This window comes from Hylobates moloch, unplaced genomic scaffold, assembly GCF_009828535.3.
Source record: "Hylobates moloch isolate HMO894 unplaced genomic scaffold, HMol_V3 SCAFFOLD_7, whole genome shotgun sequence".
Lineage (NCBI taxonomy): Eukaryota > Metazoa > Chordata > Mammalia > Primates > Hylobatidae > Hylobates > Hylobates moloch.
In genome coordinates, this window is record NW_026652282.1 from 33,787,385 (window position 1) to 33,800,298 (window position 12,914).

Genomic DNA, 12,914 nt, shown 5'->3' on the forward strand with positions numbered 1-12,914 from the left:
ATTAAAAATACAAAAAAAATAGCTGGGCATGATGGTGGGCGCCTGTAATCCCAGCTACTCAGGAGGCTGAGGCAAGAGAATCGCTTGAACCCGGGAGGCAGAGGTTGCAGTGAGCCGGGATTGCACTACTGTACTCCAGCCTGGGCAACAGAGCAAGACTCTGTCTCAAAAAAAAGAAAAAATGTGGTACTTATGCACAATAGAGTACTATTCAGCCATGAAAAAGAATGAGATCCAGTCATTTGCAATGATGCGGATGGAACTGGAAGTCATTATGTTAAATGAAATAAAACAGGCACAGAAAGACATACACCGCATGTTCTCGCTTATTTGTGGGATGTAAAAATCAAAACAAACTCATGGACATAAAGAGTAGAAGGATTGTTACCAAAGGCTAGAAAGGGTAGTGGGGTGTGTGTAGGAGGGAGGTTAATGGGTCCAAAAATTAGAAATAATAATTTCTAGTATTTGATAGCACAACAGGATGATTACAATCAAAATAATTGCACATTTTAAAATAACTAAGAGAGTATCATTGGATTGTTTGTAACACAAAGGATAAATGCTTGAGAGGATGGATACCCCATTCTCCATGATGTGATTATTGCCCATCACATGCCTGTATAAAAACATCTCAGGTATTCCATATATATATATATAGTACCCACTATACATATATAGTACCCACTATATATTATATACCCACAAATATTAAAAATTAACAATAATCCATTTTTTCTGATCTACAAATTCAACATACAAAGAGAAAAAAATAATGCTTTTCTATATAACATTTTCCTCTATCATGAAATACATATTAATTTAGTAAACATATTATTTATGTTTGAGTTATTTCTAAAATTTATAAAAAGTTGCTTTAAGTGATTAAAGTCATAAAATCATGGCTAGTGTGAAAATTACTGACAGTTCATATCAACTGATGAAAATGAATCTCAGCAAAATGCTTAGTATAAAAGTTCATTTTGTGTACAAACCTGTGAATATGCTAAAAAATATTCCATTGTATACCTTAAATGGGTGAATTGTAGGGTATGTGAATTATATCTCAATAAAGCTGAGTTTTTTTTAATTAAAAAAAGGCTTAAAAACAAACCACAAAAAAGCTCAATGTAATGCCTGTTGGTTAAGATGAACTATTCCACTTGTTCACCTAATGGCTAATGCAGAGTTCATTCACACAATACATTCAGGCAGTTTTCTTAAAGCCCAAATATAATACAATGCTTTTACTTGGTATTTTTGTTGTTTGGTTGGCTTATTTTCCCATTTGTGTTTTTGTTTCATGAACAAAGCGAGTACAGACTATACCAACTCCAGCAGCCAAAAGTTGCCAATAAGTTGGTAGGTAGTGTTGCCTCAAGGAATGCAATCAATTCATCATTTATTCACTTTCTCCCTCATTCAATAATATTTATTGATTATCAGTTTGTTCAAGACACCAGGGATGCACTGGTGAAAAATACTGACAAAGTCAGGTTTACTCTCTCTTGGTGTCATGCTGCTACCAATTCATTGGTAACTTTAGGGGGCACTGAAATGAGTGAATTACCACTTTTTAACCCTGAGCCTGTGGTATATGGAATAAAGAGTAAATGTATAAAATAAATATTTAAAGATTTGTCTAAGAGGGTCCATAAACTATTTCCTCTTGGTGTTTTTACTGTTAAAAAATCCCATCAATTAGATGGAAAGTCATAATCACACTTCCTCTATTATTACTAGTATAGATATAGACTATAACAGCTAGAGCCCAACGTTTCAAATATTTTAACTAAGAAAAGGTTGCCAGTGGGTCCAGGAAAGGGAGAAGTTGGGAATGCTGAGAAAGTCCCACCAAAGGAAACCACATCGCATGCTGAGCTCTCTATATTCACCTAAAAAGTGATCATGTCAGACAGAGTTTGAAATTATGAACTCTTATTATATAAATGGGGAAATACTGCGACCTAAAACAGACCAAAATAATTTCATTACATGGACAACCATGGCATTATTTCTATAGAACCAGAGAATATATCATTTCATTATTAATTTAATAACAACACGGAAGTGGGAGATAACATGATGACTTCAAAATGTGTCTTACTTGTTACAAAAGCTGAATGGTAATATCCACAAGAGATCCAGGAGACAGGTTTCCCAATGGTCACTTGCTGAGGGACACAGACATTAGTTACATTTTTTAAACCAATTTGTCCTTCGGAATTGTCACCCCACATAAAAAGTCTTCCATCCTCTATAAAGAAAAACAAAAGGGGGAGAAAAGGTTTTAAAAGGTAGCCAGGCTCTGAATCTACATTTATTTTATAGTTCATAAAAATTATATATCCTAACAATGAAGTACTATTAAGACATTTACACCAGCTAGCTACTTAAGAGTTCAATTTATATTGTGAAATGCTTCTATAATGATAAAGAACACAGAATAGCCTGATTGTAAATCACTTAAGTTCTGGCCATATTTTTATCTCCATAGCAAAGACAGAATGCCCTTTCCTACAACCACCCTTTCCCATTCTAATATCTCTAAACAGAAATGTTCTCCTCCTTCCAAGCAGCCTACCTGCAACTGAACTGAAAGCACAGGTCACATTAGACACCTGCAGGTCAAAAAAGCCTGGAAGACCTTGCTCTTGAGAGCACTGTGGAAATGATGTTTTGAAAAAAGAACAGAAGAAACATATTTCACTACATATTTTTTTCCTTATAATTGAAACCTGAAAACACAGAATCTAGCCTCAGAGAATGAAGATACAATAGCATGTATAGCATCTCAAAAATAGGTAACTTATATAATTTCTGATAAGGGTTTTGACGCCAGAAAAAGTTAATCTAGGAAAAATATTTTAGAAAGGAATTATCAAGACTTATTTATTTATATATTTTAAATAATTTAAATTTTTGAAGTATTTTAATAATGCAAAACAAATAAATGAAAATAAGAGCTGAAAGAAGGATGTCAAAATGCTAACTTAAGGGCTGACAAAATCTAAAGGACTGAGCTTCAGAGACAACTCTGACTTTCCTGATAGAGTAAAACTGGATGTTACACAGTCTCCTGCTTGAAACAAAGCAGCTAACCAGCAGCTTCAGTGAGATCAAGCTGATCTTGGCTCCAAATTTTAAAGAAATGTCTCATATGCGCTTTTGGTAGGGAGGGCAGAGAGGTACAATGACCATTACAAACCACATTTTAACAACATATGCTGCAACAGATTTCTGTGGATGTTTCTGACAGCAACTTCAGTTAAAACTGCAAGCATAACTTTAAGAGCACACAACAAAAATAATATTTAAGAATATCTAAAGGAGTAGACAGATGGCATAGCTTAGAGCTTATTTGCCAATTACTTTTGAAATGTATATTTAAATAAGCACAAATAAGCATAAAATAAGCATAAATAAGCATAAAATTGCAGTATGTCAAGATTTAAAGTTATATTTTAAATGTTTCCTGAAAGCACATAGATAGTCAATGAGAGAAAACTAAACAGCAATGCTCCCTTCGGTTTTCTGAGTTGGCATATATTGATCTACAGGAAAGGAATGTGTCCCAGACTGAAAAAGAAACAAGTCTCACCAGTTAGGGCAGCTGAAGTATTAGATCCAGCAGACAGCTGTTTAATCTTATGCTCGGATGTAAAAAAGCTAATTACATGAAAAGTGTTTCTTTCTTCAGTGTCACCAAGCCCCAGCTGTCCTTCATTATTTCCACCAGTTGCATATACATTGCCTCCTTCTGCACATGGAAAAGAAAACATCAATAGACTATAGAGTCCCCCTTTTTATGAGACAGGTCAGTGTATAGCAGCGATTTCCTCTATTAACAGTGAAGAAAGTTGAAAGCTATCACCATCCTATTATTTGGGAGACAACTTCATTTCATCGTCAAAATAAAGCAAAACAAGCAAGGCCACATATTTTTGTGAGATTTTAGAAATCAATCTAGAATGTAACTAGCAATTGAAATGAACAGAATGCATGGAACATATTTATTTCTTGCTAATATAGCACTTTATTAATTCAGAGTAAAAACAAGGAAAGTCACTTCCAAACTAGTTTAAAATGCAAATCTATTTTAAAAGAGATGTGTCCATTAATTTTAACTTCTGTACCCATTAAAGCTAAGATATAATAGTACAAATAAGCAAAACGAGGCAAATCCAAGAAGAATCTAATTAGAAACATGATAATTCTATGTTGTATTTATTTTAATTTCCTAGCTAAATAGGAAGGCACTATAGCACTCTGTTTAGGAGGAAAGACTCCAGAGCCAGACTGCTTGGGTGCAAATTCTGGCTTACCACTTACCAAAGCTGTGGGACCTTGGGCAAGCCATAACCTCTGTGTGCCTCATTTTCCTCATCTATAAAATGGGGATAATAATAGTACCTACTTCACAGAGTTGTTATGAAGATTGAATTAGTTGAGATTTGTAAAATTCTTAGAACAGCATTTGGCTCATTTAAAGTATGTAAAAATGCTTGTTAATTACTCTTAATTAAATAAAAAGTACATCATGCCTAGATTATAAACATTTCCAGTAAGTTGTAAATTAATGAAGATTTTTAACACATAAATTAGTTATCCATGTCATAAATATATAAGTGAAGTTAGAGCCTTGCTAAATTATAGGGTGAAATGAGGGCAAAATCAGCCTGAATTAGTAAAAATTTTAAAGTTATTGTTATTTTTATTTTTTGTTTTTAGGAAAAGAGGAAACCTAATTGGGGAAACAAGACTAGCTTTCAAATGGAAAATACCTACAAGGTTACATGCAATTGGAGTGCACAATTTCACACACATGGAGCAAACCAGAGTTGGTGAGATGCTGAAATAATTCAAACAAATAAATGAACACAAAGTTGAACAGTCACAAAATGTTCCATGGAAGAAGTAACACTTAATGGGATCTCAAGAAATAATCTGAAAAGGCTAAGAGAAAGAGAAAAGACACTTCAGAAAGGGCAAGGTATGGAGAGGTGGAGAGGAGCTGAGGCAGTGAAAACATCCTGAAGACAGAATAAGTGGTGGTGGGGGAGGGGCGGGGCAAGGGGCAGGGGCAGGGGGAAGGTGGTAGGAAGTACTGCTCAGTGGTCAGGTCCTGGAGGTCTAATTGTTACAGCAGCATTTGCTGAAGATACTATCCTTTCTCTATTGAATTTCCTTGGCATCTTTGCCAAAAATCAAGTGGGCATATACATATGGCTCTACTTGTAGACTCTATTCTGTTTCACTAATCCTTGTCTATCTTTTTGCCAATACCACAGTCTTGATTACAGTAGCTTTACAGCGAGTCTTGAAATCAAGTAGTGCCAGTCCTCTAATTCTGTTATTTTTCAAAATTGTTTTGGCTCTTCTATGTCATTTGCTTTTCCATATAAACTTTAGAAGCACTTTGTTAATTTCTACAAAAACACACACACACACACACACACACACATACAAAAGCTCGTATGGATTTTGATGGGAATTGTGCTCACTCACATCAACAGCCTTCTGGGTGCCTTCCACTCACCCTTAGTAAGGAAGAGAGAAGAGCAAGAACAGGAATAACCAGACCTTAATGTGGACACACAGGTTAGGAGATGCTGTCCCATGATATAATCCAAGAAAAGAAGCTTTTTCTTCAGCCATTTGACATCTATGTGTATATTTGCAAAGGCAAACGTGTACTAGCCATTGACATTTTAAAAAACCCTAATTTTACTGTTGCCAAAGTACAATCTCCATTAATTTTACAAAGCCACGTTACTGGAATGAGACCTCAGTTCTCAAAGTCAGGCAGGAAATCATACAGATTGAGCACTATACCTGTTGACACCAGGGTGTGGTTCCTTCCACAGGCAGCTAATTTCACTTTTTCAGGTTTTAGAGCTAAAAATATTTAAAAATGGGACAATTATTTTACAGCAATGAAAATGAACAGTAGTCCAGGACAAATGGTAACTAAGTGATGGAACCGAGATTTAATAGCAGGCTTGTCTGATTCCAAAGTCAATGTTCTTAACTAGCAAACCAGAGGCTTTCAGAACTGGTTGTGTACCATCATAACCAGTGGAGCTTGGAATACAATATAGATATCTTAGCCCCATCCCTACGGAATCTGAGTCAGTGGGTCTGAAGTAGGGGCTAGGCATCTATATATATAATTATAAACTCCACAGGTAGGCCGGGTGTGGTGGCTCACACCTATTATCCCAGCACTTTGGGAGGCCGAGACAGGCAGATGGCTTGAGCTCAGGAGTTTCAGACCAACCTGGGCAACATGGTGAAACCCCTTCTCTACAAAAAAATACAAAAATTAGCTGGGTGTGGTGGTGCATGCCTGTAGTTTCAGCTATTTGGGGAGGGGGTGCTGAGGTGGGAGGATGGTTGGAGCCCAGGAGGTCGAGGCTGCAGTAAGCAGAGATCACGCCACTGCACTCCAGCTTGGGTGACAGAGCAAGACCCTGTCTCAAAAAATAAAAAAAACAACTTCACAGGTAATTAATATGTGCTGAAACCCACTGTATTCTATTATGCTGCCTCCTCACCAATCTGATCCATTACCTAACCTGCCATCACCATTATCAAGCTCACCTTCTACCACATTCAATGAAAAACCAAAAGATTGATACTGATAGGCATACACCTATGAATCAAAGTTGTTCATTCATTCATCTACATATTCAAAAAACATTGAAAGAACATCTCCTAAGTGCTTGGCATAGGGGCTGCAAAAAGATGACTAAGAAAGAATCCCTGGTCTCAAGGATCCCATAGTCTAAACAATCCTGTTAGCTTGTCTATTAGATAAGATATTTGAGAGTAAGGGTCATGGTCACCGTGACTATCCCCAAGTGTTTAGACTATGCTCAATAAATACTATTTGAATACGTGGAATACTTTAAAAGTTCCATAACAATTCCCATAAACAGCATTAATATGATAAGCTACACTGAAATTTTGAGCTGAAATTAAAATTTAGCCAGGAAGATAAAAAATACTGCTCTTATTACATCTCAAGGAATCTCCATCATCCTTTCAAGTTTAGCTGATGTTCACAGGTTATACCCAAACAGAGGTTTTGCATATAACATCCAGAAAGCTTTGTAAGGGTATATACATCTAATATTTTCTGGAATACTCCTGATTTTAAATATTTTATCTTGTTGTTCTTTTACACTAGTACTAATCAATCCCTAGTCTCGATGTTTCGTTTACTTCACCTAGTCACTATATAAAGCAGAATAAGTATGTTTTATAAAACCAGCAACTAAATAGAAGCACAATGTCCACAACTCTATTAAATGAGAAAAGCTCAAATTTCTAACATATGTTTGTTCTCTGTATATACAATAACAGTAATATGTAAGTAGTTTTACAAACAAGCAAAAAAAAAAAAAGATGGGGGATGTTCAAATGCAATACTGTAAAATCATTACTTCCTTTGTGGTCCCTGGATTTAAAATCAATCTGATTTTTAGACCCTAACATATAAAAGCAGTTCTGAATATCATATAAAAGATAAGTTAAATGCTAATAATATTCAAGCAAATGTCAGAAAATAAAGAACTAAAGGCTTTATTATTTATGACATTAAAGAACTACACAGTCAACATAAAAATACTTTATACAGTTTGTGAAAAGATAAAAAGATCCCAAACCTTTGACACATGTTGGCTTGCTGACGGCTGACTTTGATCCTAATCCTAACTGACCCCAGTTGTTACTGCCAAACATGTAAAGTTTATTATTTCCTGGTGGGAGGGAAAAAGAAATAATCAATTGAAGCATTTTTCACATAATGTAAGATGAGGTCATCACAAAGCAATAAAAAGCTATACTTCTAAAATGTCACTGCTTTTCTGTGTTGAAATAAGTTACCTTGTTCATCTATGTATCATCAGTTTCTTTTAGGTGGAAAAGAGTTTCTGAAATTATACAGTAACAGGTTTTTTTTAATTATATTGAAATAGATTCATTCCAAGAAAGTTGTGTGTATAGAAAATCATACTTAAATATACCAAGGAAACTTAAAATGTAAAAGATGCTCTTGATGACTTATTTTGTGAAGAATTCTCTGGCAAAGTAAAAAACAACACTTTTGATAATATTTTCAACATGTTTAAAATACAGCAGCATATCTATAACAAAATATTTAGAATTTTCTAAGTATTACTGTCCTCATTCAGGATTATAATACTAACCGGTAACAACAGCAGAATGTTCATCTCCACATGAAAGATGTACAGGGACATCATTTTTAAACCAGAATTTACCGGGATTATTTTCAGCAAATTTACTTTTCCCAAATGTAAACACAGCACCCGAATCTGCAAATATAAGATGGTCTTTATTTTATAACTTTTACTATGTTGCCTGTTATTAAAATACCTTTTGAGTAATTTATCCATACAAACCCCTTGTCTCATGACAGCTTTGCCTCCACTCTGGCAATGTTTAAGCCTTCCTTCTCCCACCTTAATTCAGTCTTTCTTATTCCTCAGACTCCATTCTAGTTTTATCTATGAAATCTACTAAATTGAACGTGTATTGCTCATATACTGGCATAAAGTAAGAAATATACTATCACAAGGAAGGCAGTCATCTATTACTAATAGTTCTGCTGTCACTAAGTAGATGTCTGTTCCCTGGAATGAAATGGTACAATCTGTGCTATTCTTGTTCTAGTTAACACCTCATGGTCTGGCCTCTGATTGAGAGCTTTTCTCCAAACACAGAAACAGGACAGTATTTCGTTTCCTCATTAACATTATCAGGATATCCATGGGGAGAGTCTCTATCAGTCAATTTGGATTTTCTTTGGTCCAGTTTTTCCAAGGAACCTCCAGTGTTCTCATGCAAGGGAAACAATGTTAGCCCAAATGGTGAACTCTTTTTATTTTTGTTGAGACAGGGTCTCACTCTGTCGCCCAGCTTGAAGCGCAGTGGCACAATCACGGCTAACTGCCGCCTGGACCTCCTGGGCCCAAGCAATCCTCCCGCCTCAGCCTCCGGAGTAGCTAGGACTATAGGCGTGTGCCACCATGTCCAGCTAAATTTTGTAATTTTTGCACAGACGGGGTTTTAGCATGTTGCCCAGGCTGGTCTCAAACTCCTGGGCTCAGGCTCAGGTCTCAAACTCCTGGGCTCCTGCCTCAGCCTCCCTAAGTGCTGGGATTACAGGCATGAACCAGGACACCTGGCCGAAATGGTGAACTCTTAATTTCTCTGTTGGTAATCCCAATGAATACCCATAAAACCGGAGACAGCACAGAGAGAAACAAATTACTGCACCACTATCTCTTTCATCTGAACTAAGGGAAAGCAGCTAGAAAAAAAAACATAGGCTTTAAAGGCAATTAGGTATTGAAAGGTTGTTGTAAGGATTAAACGAGATGACATGTATAAAGAACTTAGCCCAGAGCCTAGCATCCTCAAAGTGTTAGCTCATAGCTACCTCTGTAAACTCTTCTTCTACCATAAGAGTTGGAAATGATCATTGGCTTCTCTGAACTATGTGATCTGTAGAATTTATATGGCAAATAATTGTGCTACCTAGCAATCTCTCTAATCAAACTGTTACACAAATCAGCAAGATTACAAATCTCAGCAAGATTTGTGTAAGTTTGATTAGAGAGATTGGTAGGTAGCACAATATGTAAGATGAGGTCATCACAAAGCAGTAAAAAGCTATACTTTAAAAATGTCAGCCGGGCGTGGTGGCTCACGCCTGTAATCACAGCACTTTGGGAAGCCGAGGCGGGTGGATCATTTGAGGTCAGGAGTTCGAGAGCAGCCTGGCCAACGTGGTGAAACCCTGTCTTGACTAAAAATGCAAAAATTAGCCGGGCGTGGTGGTGGGCGCCTGTAATCCCAGCTATTCGGGGGGCTGAGGCAGGACAATTGCATGAACCCCAGAGGCGGAGAGGTTGCAGTGAGCCAAGAGAGCGTCATTGCACTCCAGCCTGGGCGACAGTGTAACTCCGTCTCAAAAAAAAAAAAAAAAAAAAGTCACTGCTTTTCTGTGTTGAAACAGAATTCACCATTTGTTACCCCAAATGTTGTTTTTTTCCAACTATTTTCTAAGGTTACAGAGGGGATAAACTGTCTGCACTACCCATATTGCCTAGCACAAAGTAGCCCTTGTGTGTTCTACTTTTCACACAGAAACGGTCCTCCTTACACACATGTATATTCGTAACTGTTGAATATTTTGTTTACTAATTCATCATAACGGAGAGTTTGTAGTCAAATATAACTTTCAACATTGTTAATACAAAAGACACGTTACCAAGTCGTCAGCAAACCAGCACTTCAGCTTTTCCTGATTCCTGAGAATTCAGAATGTTTAGGGATCCAGTATAAAATGAAAAGATCCTCTCAACACAGCTACTCAGGAAGTTTCTAATTCTCATCTTACTCATGCACTATAGTTAGTTATAGAGATGTCTTTTTCTCCTCCCAGAAACAGCACATGGGAAAGGACGGTTTATCTTTCCCCCCAAAACATCATCACAAAATGCCACGGTCCTAGGAGACTGGGAGAGGAGTACACGGGGATGTTGAGATTTTAACATTCTTACATCAAGTCATTACCTGATCTGAGTAGTATTCACAAACTGTTGTGGCACAGCATCATTTTGAAGAAAGACTAAAAACCCCTACCAGTTCCCAATAACCATTTAAACACACACATAACACCAAATAGTAGGCCAGGTCCAGCTTTTGGGGAAATCCCAAGGGGGGTGATCACACATAAACTAATTCGTACCAGAAAGGAAAACATAGCGAATATACGTATTAATAATAAATATTAATACGCAAGAGACTAGCCACCATGGACAACTTTTTGAGAACCACTGTGAGGCATCTCAGTTCCAACTAATAATTTAGTTGGGAGACTAGGATCTAGAACAGACTCTGAGTTTCCCCAGGATGAATTATTTTAACATTTTAACTATTTTGTCCTGGCTCCCCTAGCTTCCCTGATACCCTCATCCCAAGCCAAGGTTTGGTGGCTCTGCTCTGGCCCTATAATATCTACTGTCAATTTGTATGGTCATTTTGTTTACTTTCCTGTATGTCTCACTAAATTGTGAACTGCAGGCCAGGAATCTCAGTTCCGGCCAGGAGCATGGAAAAAAACACACATATTTCAGTGAAGGTATGATTCTGCTCAAACCCAGTGTTTTTTCAAAATGGTCGTGACCTATTAGTGGGTCAGAAAATCAATTCAGTGGATCACCATCAGCATTTCAAAAGAATGCTTTATCAAAAAGCTGTGTGTGGAATCTAAGTGGTTAGAATAAGGACTGCTTCACCAGACATCCATTTCTGTTACACGGTATATATGGAGTATCGGGTCACAATGTCAGAAGTATTTCTAACTACGGAGCTCAGGAAAAAAAAAGGCTAAAAAACATTCGCTAAAGGGTCCCTCTTCTCCCTCTTTGTCCAATTTATTTCCTGTATCCCCTTTTACCCCACAACCCTGATCACTCACTCTTTACTGCATTCAATACATAACCAGGAGCTCAGGACCTCCAAAGTGCACAAGTCTGGAGTCCGCACTTTGGGGAGTTTACAGAGAGTGTCCCTCCAAGTGCACAGGTCTGGAGTCCGCACTTTGGGGAGTTCACAGAAAGTGTCCCTCCCTGGCCGGGCGCGGTGGCTCACGCCTGTAATCCCAGCAATTTGGGAGGCCGAGGCCGGCTGATCACCTGAGGTCGGGAGTTCGAGACCAGCCTGACCAACATGGAGAAACCCCGTATCTACTAAAAATACAAAATTAGCTGGGCGTGGTGGCGCATGCCTGTAATCCCAGCTACTCGGTGGCTAAGGCAGGAGAATCGCTTGAACCCGGGAGGCGGAGGTTGCGGTGAGCCGAGATTGCGCCATTGCACTCCAGCCTGGGCAACAAGAGTGAAACTCCGTCTCATAAAAAAAAAAAAAAAAAGCGTCCCTGCCTTCAAGAAGCTCATCAAAAGCTTATTTAAAAAGCATACGAAAGACAGGCATCCTCTTTCCCGTTCTCCCCCATCCTGTTCTTCCCGTCCGGTCCTCGGCCTTCAGTCATTCGTGGGGGCGCCACCAGCGATCTCGCCCCAGTCCGGCTGCCAAGCCTCGGGCCTGTCCCCCTACAGGGCCGATCCGGAGGCGGGGCCCGGCCGCCCGCGGACCCTCCCTCCCGGCCTTCTGCCACCGGCGCGGGCGCAACTCACCGGGCATCAGCTCTTCCGGCTCCCTCATGCCACAGGCGGTACGGGCAGCCTGCGCCTGGGCCAGGAGGTTGTAGAGGACGGTTTGGTCGGGGCTAAGGCAGCTACTCCGCACCGACGCGGGCCGCGAAAGCCCCCCAGTTCCGCATGGCGAAACTCCGGGCATCAACTACAACCGCGCTCCCGGAAGTCAACAAACAGCCGCTACGGGCAACGGGGGCGGAGCTTGGGAATGCAAGGCGGGGCAGGCGCCGTTGGGGAGGGGAACGGAGGCCGGGTGGCTGGTAAGGGGCAAACTCAGGCACAGCGGAGGGGCGGTAGAGACCACGCGCCCTCTGGCGGCCTGGAGCAGAGAGGCGGCCACGCAGCGCAGTAATGCCGTGGAGTCCGCACCCTTGTGCCGCTGGAGGTCCAGGCGCCGCAGGGACCCTGCCCATGAGTGGCAAACGTCACAAGTCCCATACTCCGTGACATAAGCAAACATCGACACACAATTATGACACTACTAGTAATAGTGAACAGCTGGAACATTAAAGGAGGTAAGCACTCTGCTAAAGGTATCCCCAGCATCTAAACCAAGGTCTGGCCTATACTGAATGCTCATTACGTATTTATTGACCACATGAGTACTATTACAACCCTGTAAAGTGGTTAATGTTACCCCTGTTTAAGCATGTGGGTAGCTAG

At 39.2% G+C, this 12,914-nt stretch overlaps 1 protein-coding gene across 6 annotated transcripts in view; it reads right to left on the reverse strand.

Annotated features, from left to right (window-relative positions):
• The window catches only part of RPGR (retinitis pigmentosa GTPase regulator), a 62,752-nt gene extending 50,121 nt beyond the window's left edge, over nucleotides 1–12,631 (reverse strand). For 3 of the 6 annotated variants that reach the window (XM_032756731.2, XM_032756729.2, XM_032756722.2), the window contains exons 1-6: nucleotides 12,231–12,631; nucleotides 8,214–8,339; nucleotides 7,671–7,763; nucleotides 5,836–5,898; nucleotides 3,602–3,760; nucleotides 2,108–2,257 (exon numbers count right to left, since the gene is read on the reverse strand). In XM_032756731.2, coding sequence (XP_032612622.1) covers nucleotides 2,108–2,257; nucleotides 3,602–3,760; nucleotides 5,836–5,898; nucleotides 7,671–7,763; nucleotides 8,214–8,339; nucleotides 12,231–12,393 — 754 coding nt within the window. In that variant the 5' untranslated portion in view covers nucleotides 12,394–12,631. Of the gene's footprint in view, nucleotides 1–2,107; nucleotides 2,258–3,601; nucleotides 3,761–5,835; nucleotides 5,899–7,670; nucleotides 7,764–8,213; nucleotides 8,340–12,021; nucleotides 12,086–12,230 lie in introns of those variants that run through there. The other 3 variants (XM_032756728.2, XM_032756726.2, XM_032756732.2) reach the window with 2 other exon arrangements.
• Between the last annotated feature and the right edge of the window lie 283 nt (nucleotides 12,632–12,914).